This window comes from Vigna radiata, chromosome 6, assembly GCF_000741045.1.
Source record: "Vigna radiata var. radiata cultivar VC1973A chromosome 6, Vradiata_ver6, whole genome shotgun sequence".
NCBI lineage: Eukaryota > Viridiplantae > Streptophyta > Magnoliopsida > Fabales > Fabaceae > Vigna > Vigna radiata.
In genome coordinates, this window is record NC_028356.1 from 33,907,419 (window position 1) to 33,919,109 (window position 11,691).

The 11,691-nt window shown below is 27.3% G+C and overlaps 1 protein-coding gene across 1 annotated transcript; it reads left to right on the forward strand.

Moving 5' to 3' along the window:
* Positions 1-10,573: 10,573 nt before the first annotated feature.
* Positions 10,574-11,344, forward strand: LOC106763752. The gene is made up of 2 exons (XM_014647913.1): positions 10,574-10,784; positions 10,899-11,344. The coding sequence occupies exons 1-2, from the start codon at positions 10,574-10,576 to the stop codon at positions 11,342-11,344; spliced, it is 657 nt and encodes a 218-aa protein (XP_014503399.1).
* Positions 11,345-11,691: the final 347 nt, after the last annotated feature.

The window sequence follows — 11,691 nt, forward strand, 5'->3', positions numbered from 1 at the left end:
CTTGAGGGGGATATTGGAATTATTTTATTCTCTGTTCATATCTATGCATTTATGTTCATATATTTTTATACTTATATTCCTTTTTTATATTGCTCTGAACAATTATATATATCAATTGTACTATCTCCTTATTATTGAATCATTGAATAAGAAATACAATATTTCATTCTTTCTTCTTTTGTAACAATTATATCTTTGTATGAATGAAATCTTATATTTGATTAATCGTAAATCTAATTCAACACCATTTTTCTTTATTTACATTTGAATATTTTTTGTTATTTTTTTAATAAAAAAAGTTTATAATTAAGTGAATCAATGAGTTTATCCATTTAACTTACTAACTCATGGTGAATTGAACGAGGTTCAAATTTTTGTTGACTCGCTAATAATTAAGCCGAGTTGGATTGATTTACTAAGTGACAAAATTTGACAGCACTAAAAAAACACTTTCTACCTCCATATTTTTATACAATTAGAATCACACAAAACAGGAAATATAATTTTCTTTTCCTCGAGTAGACTACAAATTGTTGAAATTACATATTGAAATATGTATTTTACTTTTATTTCAAAATTTTATATATTTATTGAGAATTTATTAATCATATTTATTTATCTCTTATTATATATTTAAGGAACAAAATTATTTATCAATTAGACTATTTGTAATGATTTAAATATATTTTTCTAAATAATACTAAGATGTATTGTAAATCTTAAATCTAAGATAATTTTCAAAATCTAGTTCAATAACAAAAATTTTATTTGATCTCAATTTTTACATTATTTCGTATTTTTTTTTCTACATAAATCTTAATCTTTCAGTAATCTTACATTTCTTTGGTGTCAAGACATCTGAATACGTGTTTTTTTCTTTCACGAAATGAAAATCAAAGAGAAATATACTTATATTGCACATTATTATGGTATCATATTTAAAAGAAACATTTTATTTTGTAGTCCAATTATCTAAAAAACACATTTAAGATGCAACTTGTAAAATGGTTTTATTTCTAAAAATAAATTTAAGTTAACAAATTATTTATTGTTAATAATTTTGTGTTAGAAGAAGCGAGTTATATAGTAATTTATAACCTCGCCTGGTCTTATGAAGAAAAAAAATGATTTTTTGACACATCTAAATTTTTTATATTTATTTGATACTATCTTTATTTATTTTTTACTCTCTTCTTTCTTAAAAAATTACAAAATTTTATACTTTTTGAATTATTTTATTTTTATATTCTATGTTAAATAAGTGTAAAAGTGTGTCTTAATATTATTAATATAGGAAGAAATATTTTTCCGTTTCTTAAGAATTCTATCTACTATTTTATTTTTCTTATAATTTCTCGTTAACTTAAAAAAGTTGTATGTAAATAAGTTTATTTATTTTTTCAATCATTGAAAGGAATCTAGAAAAAGAATGAAGAAGTGTCTTAGGTCACTCATATTAAGTACCTGTCCATAGTCAAACACTACCTACATCTCTCTCTCTAATTATTTATTATATATATATATATATATATATATATAATATTATGATAACATGGACCATCACTCAATCATGCATTACAAGACCATGAAACGGTAGGCATGACCCACTTCAACCATCTTCGTTCTATATATAATTAATATTTCTATTATACTATTATATAAAATTAACTACAATATTTAATTATAGTTATATAGTAACTTTTGCCGATGAAAAAAAAAGTAACAACAATACTTAATGCATACAATTGACTCCATTTAGATTCAACATAGATTCAAGAGTAAATAGTTATATACAAGGAATATTTGCTTTGCAATTTTTCTTTTTGTTTTTGAGGAAAAAAAAAAGCTTTTATTTAGGATATGAGCGGATTAGACTTAGTCTAACTAAATTATAATTTTTTTTTGGTTTAGTTAGATTATTAAGTGCATTGAGTTTTGTTAAGTTCATTCTATACTAAAATTAAGTTAGAAAAATGATTTCACATTGAAGAATTCAATCTGACTATATAATAAGGTTGCAAAGTTTTGTATTCATAGGAAATTTGTTTAATATTTTATATGTTTCATGTAAATATTAGAGATGATTTTTTATATAAAAGTTACATATTTGTTATTATATATCGTATAATGACTAACAAGATTATAAATATTTATCTAAAGTATTTCTCTTAATATATTAAGTTGGTTTAAAAGTTATGAAGTGATAGAAAAATATATGATAAGATGTTTATAAGTGTATTCTACTTTAAGAAAATAAATGATAATTTTGTTTTATAAAATAATAAATAACAGGTCTATTATTAATTAACAGAAGTGATGGAATCCAATAGTGAGATGGGTAAGATCCAGCTTGAGAAAGACATTGAGAACAGAGTACAGACAACACTCATGTCAACATGACAACTTCCCACTATCCATTTATATACAAATAAATACATTTTTTCTTTTATATATAGACAAAAAGGGATACAACATCAATTATCTTGTGTTGAAACACCTCAACAAAATGGAATTGTTGAGAGAAAACATCAACACATTCTCAATGTTGCTATATCTTTAATGTTTCAATCTCATTTGCCAATAGTTTTATGGTCTTTTGCTGTTTGTTATGCCGTGCAACTCATTAATATTTTACCTTCCACAGTTTTGGCATATTTTTCTCCATCTCAACTGTTACACAATGTTAAACCTGACATTACTTACTTGAGATTTTTTGGCTCACTTTGGTATGCTTAAACTCTTCAAGCACATAGAACAAAATTTCAACCTCGTGCAAGAAAATGTGTTTCATTTGGTTTTAAAACAGGAGTGAAAGGCTACCTTTTGTTAGATTTCAACTCAATGGAAATTTTTCTATCAAGGAACGTAGTATTTTATGAAAACATATTTCATTTTCTTACTAGTGACAAACACTCACCTATTGATACACAAAATTTAAATTCATTGGATTTAGTCACCAAAATCAATTCATCTCCATCACCTCTTTTCTCAAAAGTTACTAATCAACCCTCTTTACCACCTACATCTCCTCCTTTTATTGTTCCAGACCCTGTTAGTTTTTCTTCTCAACCTGTTTCTGTTGAACCTGCTAGTTTTNCATTGAGAACAGAGTACAGACAACACTCATGTCAACATGACAACTTCCCACTATCCATTTATATACAAATAAATACATTTTTTCTTTTATATATATATATATATACTTCTACTTTCTAAATCCCTTTATTTTGTTTTTTTTTTTTCTATGTGTGCATTTTTGCATAAACCCCTACTATGTACATAAGTTTTCAATTCAAGTTATGGATTGTATCTTTGAGTAATCAAATGGTCGATTTAACAAAAGATTAACATTATTAATCATTAGTTTAAAATAAAAAGATAGATAATTTCTATTTATTGTGTATTAATTACTGTAATTACTAACTTTTTGACATCAAATTATTATTTTAGGTAATCTTCTAATTTGACAATAGAATAAAAAAAAATAAACACTTAAACTCACAATACTTAAAAATATCATAACTTCAACTTCACACATCGAAACACACACTAAGACTTGTATTTTGAAATTATTTGAATATATATATTATGTACATAAGTTATGTTTTCTTTTTATTCTTTCATCATAATAAATATATATAAATAAATTAATTAACATTTAAATAAAAAAGGAAAAAATATAAACCATAAGAATAATTCATTTTGTCTTAAATTTAAAAAAAATTAAAAAGTGTGACACGAGTTTAACCAAAATATGTTTGTTTATTAACGGATCTATTTTAATAGTTATAATAACAAGTTAGCCTAAGCTAACTTTTACTTTTTATCAACTTATATAAAATCTTATTTTATTTTAAATAATTAAATATATCATTTTATCTTTATAAGTTAATTAATTACTTAGTTTATTAAATAAATACTTTTAATTAAATTTTTTTCAACTCTCAACTTACAATTTATACAAGAATGTGTAATATACAATACTACTCTAAAAAAAAAACACTCCTATTTATCTTTCCATGATGGGCATTTTGCATAAACTTAAAATAAGTCATTTTAAATGAGAAGTTAAAAGAAAAAAAAAGATTTAATACTTAGTTTGAAATTAAAGTGATTAAACAAACACATAAAAACGTGGTTACTTTTATTACAACAGTATTTAAAAAAAAGAATAATTAATCCTACATCTATCACTTTCTCACGATATCTTTTCGTATCTCTTACTTTTTCCTACCTTAATAGCTTAATCCAAAAAAACCCTACTTTGGGGTTGTAAAATGATAAGGTATTTTGGACATGTTTATGGTATAAAACAAGAAATCTCTTGTCATATAGAATTTTAAGGCAAGTATAAGAAAGATAAAAAAATTTACCATTATATATAAAAAAGAAGAAGCAATGGTATAGAAATTTGTATAGATAATTAATAATATTTAAGTATTTATTTAATATAGAAATTAGGAAGATGAGAATGATGATTAGGCCCTTTTGGGTAGGCCCATGGGCATAGGTGAGGGTTCTCTTGTTTCTCACCCTCCAATGGAGCCCACTGGTCACATGGGTACATAGAAACCCTTCCTTGCATTTGCTTTCGAAACACACACAAATGGGTCTCTGTCAGATTGGATTTAAAGTTTGAAGGGATGGCAATTGGGCCCATTTGTTCTCCTAATTAAGTAGTAAGCCATCACACCATCCAAAATATGTTACCAATCAATTTAATGTCAAAATAATAATAATAAATAATAAAAAATTAAATAATAATAACAGTAATATTCAAATTTCATCTTTGAATTTCAATCAATCACACATACTAAAATCCAAACAAGGCCTTAGGCCAAACGTCTGATTCAATCAAAATAAAGTCCCATGTACACAAATTTGTGCACAGAGACACTTGGTACCACCATATACCTACAAATGAATCAACATGCCACAAGGAAAAAAACAAAAAACAAAAAATAACAAATTACTTACAAAATATTTCTCAAATATTAGACAAAAATGGATAAAATTTTGTTTTTCTCAATGGGTAAAAAATATTTTGTTTTCAGTAAATCATTGTATCAGTATAATAAGTTTATATATATTTAGTACATAAGCAAGAAAGATTAGAGTATTAATACAAGAAATTCAATTTCATTAATTAATTTAATAGTTAAGACAATTAAACACATTTTTAATAATTTTCACGCGTATTTATTAAAAGTAAAAATAATATAACATGTAACTAATATTGAAATGAACATTTTACTATTTATTTTTTGTTTTGTACAATTCGAATTCTTCCTTATTTGTACCAAATTTGTTACATATTAATTTAATTTTTTGATAAACACATGTTGATATTTATTAAAAAATAAAAATATATTTAATTATATTAATTAACATAATTAAAATTACCTTATCAAAATAATAATTTTTTTATGATACTAAAATCGGAATACAAGTATACTTATTTTTTTCATATTTATCATACTAACCCATTAGTTATCTTATTTTAAAAATAAACAAGAAAGTCAAAGTCCATGTATGAGGAAAATGAAGAGAGTTTGAATTTGGATGAATTGGATTAGTTTTTGTTGATTAAAATATAGTTTATATTTATTTATGATAATGAGATGGTAGGTGCATGGAGGATATGATGGGGGTGGGGGCAGTGGAGCAGCGCACGCAGTTATGATATAATGAAGTGTGCAGTGCATTGGGAAACAGCTCCCGCGCTGTTCCCGCGCGCTCTCCTCGAAACGACACCGTTGGTGGGTCCCTACTCAGAAAATTTTTATGCATATGGCCTCTCTGAGGTGGGACCCACGACTGTGACAACGTGACGGTGACACAAAATTGCAGCTGCTGTCAGAAAAACACTCAACTCAAACTCAAAGTGAAACAACAACAACAGTGGCAGTTAAGTCTTTGTATCTATCTCATTACATAAGAATAATCATCTGCATGAAAATTGGTTGTTTAAGATTTAAATTAAAAATATAATGTCAGTATATAAATAATTAAATTTTAAACACGGTGAAATATTATTTAAAGGTTATTAATTTGAAAGATTAATGTAACAATATGGAGCTATTTTAAGAATAGGGTTTGTTTGAAGAGAAAAACACAGAGGTATGGGTTTGAAGGAAAAGCGTAGGTTGTATTTCATGTGAGTACTGTTTCAGTCTCAAAGTTTCAGACACCACACAGTTGTTCAACGTACGGGTTTTCATGATTCCAATTTATAAATTTTCGCTTTCCCTACTCTCTGTCGGAGATAACAAAACTAAACTCCTATAAATAAAAATAAAATTATATAATTATTACGAAAAAAGTATAGACAGAGATTAGATATTCGTGAAATTAGTTAAGAAATTAATAGTTTCAGAATGTAATATTGTGATAATAATGGTATAATATCTATTTTTATCGTCCATATGGCTAAAATTAGATTTTAAATCTAACTTATTATTATAAAATTTGTAAAGTAAAAATTGTAAATTTAAATATTGGTAGATGAACATTTGATTCTCCAAGCTATTACAAAAGATTATTCTGTCTTTAATTACGACCAAAAAATACTAGACTATATAGACTTTAAACACCACATTAGATTTCTCTCACTTTTTACCGCACACATCATAATAGAACCAACTTTACATAATATCTTAAACATACACACTTTAAGAAGTATATCAAAACCATTTAAAGTCCAATTAAGAAGTATATCAAAACCATTTAAAGTCCAATTAAGTGAGAGACCAAAAGAAACCAAACCTGAATAAAGAACGTGTGACATTAGATTTCTGGGGTTTAAAGAATATTATGCTTGTCCAACGAATAAATTTATTTTATTGAGCAAGAAACTACTCATTTTGTGAATACAAAAATAAAAAGTTATCGTCGTCCTGTAAGAACTCTTGTTCATCTACTGTTCCAACAAGCTTCTTCCCCCAAACTAACTCGTCTAATCCCATGGTTCACTTTACGAATCTAGAAACAATGAGTTTTATTTGCTTAAAAAGTATATGCTCGCTCAACCAAACTGTAGAATTCTGTAGAATAGTAATTCTATAGAATTTGGACCAATTAACCTTAAATTTCATTACCTCAAACATACCTCCCAATACACATATGAACCAAATTGCTAGTCTACATCTTAAATGTAACTTGCCAATATGTTTATGATAAAACTTAAGCCTCAATATGGTTAATTTTTCCATAAATTAGACTTATAAATATCCAAATAACCATTTAAAAGCTCACCACTCAATTCTATCCATTTCTAATCACATTTTGGTAACTAAAGATCCAAACAAGTTCTAAATGGCCTAAAAATAGACCTTAAACTTTAGGACTCTCCATCCAACCCTTATCTCAAAATCCCACCTATCAAAACCCTTATTTAGCCTAAAACTAGTCTACAACTCTACCAAATCACTACTCCCCAATTCAACATCACCCCTTTTGGTTAACTAAGGTTTTATGCAAGTTTAAATGACCTTAAAATAGATCTCAACCATCAGTTATCACACCAAAGTTTCTCTATTAGAATTTCACTTACCAAAACCCCAATTCAGACTAAAAGCAGTCCCACAACACTTCCTTTTCACTACCTTTAATCCAACATCAAGTTTTGTACATAATTATACTTTAACACAACAATATTAAATGTTTAAACCAATACCAATTCTCAAGCATACACAACAATATTCATCAAGATATAAACATCAATCAACAATCATCTCAATTATCACATATTCAACCAAACATAATTTCTCACAACATATCAAACATAAATTCATGCATCTTAACAAGAAATTAAGGAGTATATTAGCTTCCCTTACCCAGTGAAAGACTTAGACAACTCTACTAATCCAAGAACCCCTGCCCCAACTCTAAAAGCTTTAACGATATCTACAAATCACAAAATTATGATCATGGTACGTTCATAAAACCAATGATCAACAAAGAACTAGGAAGGGTGATTGGATGATACATGCAATCAAAACTACTTGCATGCGTGATTATTTAATATTTTTTTTAATTAACGTCATTCCTTAAATGAGATTGAATAACAGAAACATAACAAAAGTGATTGATTATATTAGTAAATGCCACCTTATCACTCCTAAACGAAATTAACAGTGTTATAATGAAAGAAACAATGTTAAACTACATAGAGACTTTTTAAAAAAAAAAGCATAAAAACAAAAACAATAAAAACTTTAATACTAAATCATGCCAAATTAATTTGACATTCTTTACCACTTATGATAGAAGTCATAATATGTTGATCATAACCCAACTAAAAGTAAAATCATAATTCATTTTTCAATCAGTATTGCTAATAAGATAATAGCCAACAAAATAATAAGGATAAATTCAACTCTAAGTCATCTCCCAACAAACACATAATTGATTTCTAACAATTTAGTTCTTATAAAAACTAAGGGGTTAGTCAAATAAAATAATAAAAGTAATAAAAGAAAATAAATGATTAAAGAACAAAATAGCAAAAGATAGAAAGAAATTTACAAAAAAAAGTTAAAAAGATAAAACAATGATAAAAAAAATAGGTTGATTTCAGTGTTTTTTTCAAAATAGGACTCATCATTGGTTATTTAAAGATTATTGTTCAATTAATTACTATCTCAAATTTTTAAATCAATCAATGTAAATTCTCAATTAATTTGTTGACATCTCACTGTTAACAATGTACATTCTCAATTAAAAATAAGAACTTTGTAGATTAATCATAATAAATTTAACTAAAGTATATTCTCAATTAAATATTACTATGCCTAATTATATCTATTATTTTACCTCTTATATCAAGTAAAAAGCTAATTAGCCAAAGTACATTCTTGATTAATTATTATTAAAGCTTTCACCTCTAATCAAAATACATTCTTAATTATTGACAAAAGCTCATAGAATCACATGAAAGTTTCTAACTTTAATCAAATTAAATTCTCAATAAAAAATAAAAATCATTGGACTCATTTGATTGATATGTTATGTAGATTTAACACAATGCTAACTTGCTATAATGTAAAAATCATTACTTTTACTTGATTAAGAAGCAAAAGACATAGATAAAAATAAATCACAGCAAGAATAGAAAGAACAAACAAATTTATTCAACTAACCTTATAATCTAGTTAAGAAATTACAGTAGAATCAAGCCTAGAGGCTTAATACTCCATGAAATATAGAAATAACATGAAAATAAAGGAAGAGGGAGAGGAGAACAAGAGAGAAAAGAGAAAGGATGAAATTTGAACCCCAAAAGGGTTCACAAGCTCCACTAAGTTGTTTCCCTAAGTCTCTTTACATGGAAATTGGATTGAGATTTTGTTTCAAAATTTTCTATTGTGGTTGTAATCTTCTTTATGATAATGTAATCTCCTTCAATTATCTTCTTAATAATCCAACATCTTCAACATATATTTGATTGTTGTAGAGATCTAAAAATATTTGAGAAGATATTTGTTAGATTAAAAAAGATTTGACAAATATTATCTTTTGATATTTGTTGATATAGTTAAATAAGGCAATTATTTAACAATATCAAATAAAATATCTTAAGATATATTTTTTCCCAAATTATCTTTTATCATAAAGATTTATCATTAAGGTGTCATGAAACTTTAACCAATTTACTTTCATACCTCAACAAGCTCGACTTAACTGCTAACACATATCAAAATATCTGAAGAATACTTGTGCAATTAAAAAGTATTTTTATCATGTTTTTGTATCCCATGCTCAATAAACCCAATTATAACAAATCCTGATTAAAATATTCTTTTAAAATGAAAAAATCAATTAAGAATCCGAGAGTGAAGACTAAATGAGGATATAAATATGCACTCATGAACGATATTGATGTACTTTCTAAAAAAGTGGACCATTGAGAAATTGAGGACTTGAAGAGTGTTTCAAACTTATCAGATTTCAAAACAAAATAAGTGTTTATTTACTCTATAAAATCACTCTTTTCTAGTTTTTGTGTTACTTTAGTAACCAATCTTTATAGGGATAATTGATAGAAGCGATCATCTTAGCTTAATCTAACTTATACTAAATTTTTGTCTTTTTTGGTCACTTTGTACAAGGTTTCTAGTTAGGAGTAGCTCAATCTATTGAGTTGTGGAGCTTTAGCTTTGGTAAAAGCTATTTCTAAGGTAAGAGAAGCTAGAAAAGAATTCTAATGACTATGATTTAGAAATTTATAGTGAATACAATAAAGTTGTAATAAGTGCATGTGATATTGAAATATGTTGTGTAATTATTTGATTATGCTATTGTTGTTTCAATTCTTTGTGTTTATATGAAATTTTGTGATGATAACGAGGAGAGTGTGAAAAATGGGTTGGATATTGAACTTGTTTCTAGAATAGTTATGTATGTTTGATAAAACTGAGATTGGGTAAATGTGGTGATTTGAATATGATGAGTCATAATGGTTAATTGGTACAATATGAATGGAATTTGAATTGAAATATACTTATTTTGGTACAAGAAAATATATAATAACTCAGATAAACTCAATGAACCAGTCTAATACATATATTAGATTATGAAATTTTGGAACAGCGTTGGGCATAATCTCATAACCGTTGGGTTCCATGTGGCTATGGGTTCCAATGAGCTCATGGGTCCCACAACGGCACTCACTGCCCAAGCTAAACCTAACAAGCCCAAACCAAGGCCATCTACACAGTCACAGTGGTCGTCTCCTCCACCAAATACCTCTTGGTCTGTGTCGCCGCAACAACAGTACACCTCTCGTTCAACAAGACAAGAACCACGATCCTACTTAGGAAAATGTTAATGGTGCAAAACCGTTGGACATTTGTTGCCGCAATGCCCAATTTTCCGTGTACTCCATCCCACCATTCAAGTCTCGCAGAATCCACCTCGTCAGCAAAATCACTACACTGTGTCGCAGGCGCACACCATGAACACAGGCCCTTCCAAACGTCATTACTTACTTGATAGTGGAGCCACACATCATGTCACTACGGATCTAAACAATCTTTCTGTATACCACCCCTACACTGGTCCTCACTCGCTATTTGTGGGTGATGGTTCAGGTTTGCACATTTCTCATTCTGGTACTCTTAAGCTTCATGATATCTCTTTGCCTAATGTCTTATGTGTCCCTTCCATGAAACAAAATGTTCTTTCAGTTTCCAAACTAACCAAAGAAACCAATTCTGCCCTTATTTTCTTACCTGATTATTTTGTTATGAAGGATCTCCAAACCGGCCACACGAAGCTTAAAGGACCATGTGTTAATGATGTCTACATTTGGCCATCGTCATCTTCATCTGTCAACCATCTTTAACTAAATAAGTTAGTAGGTTGGCACCACAAGTTAGGTCATCCCTCCTCCTCAATTTTCAGTTTTCTTTCATCTATATATAGTTTTTACTAGAAATTTTGGATATTGAATAATAATACTTTTATTGTGTTTGTATATATATGTGTATGATTAGTGTATGATTAAATTTATGAGACAGATTAAAAAAATTTACTTCCAAATTCACTTTTACTTATCTCCAAATTCACTCAAATAAACAAAAAAGAAATTATGTTCAAATCCTCTCAAATCCACTTAATTACTCCCGCCCAAGAACAAGGAATAAAAGAATCTTATACTTATGCTCAAATACATAATATTGGTTTGACATC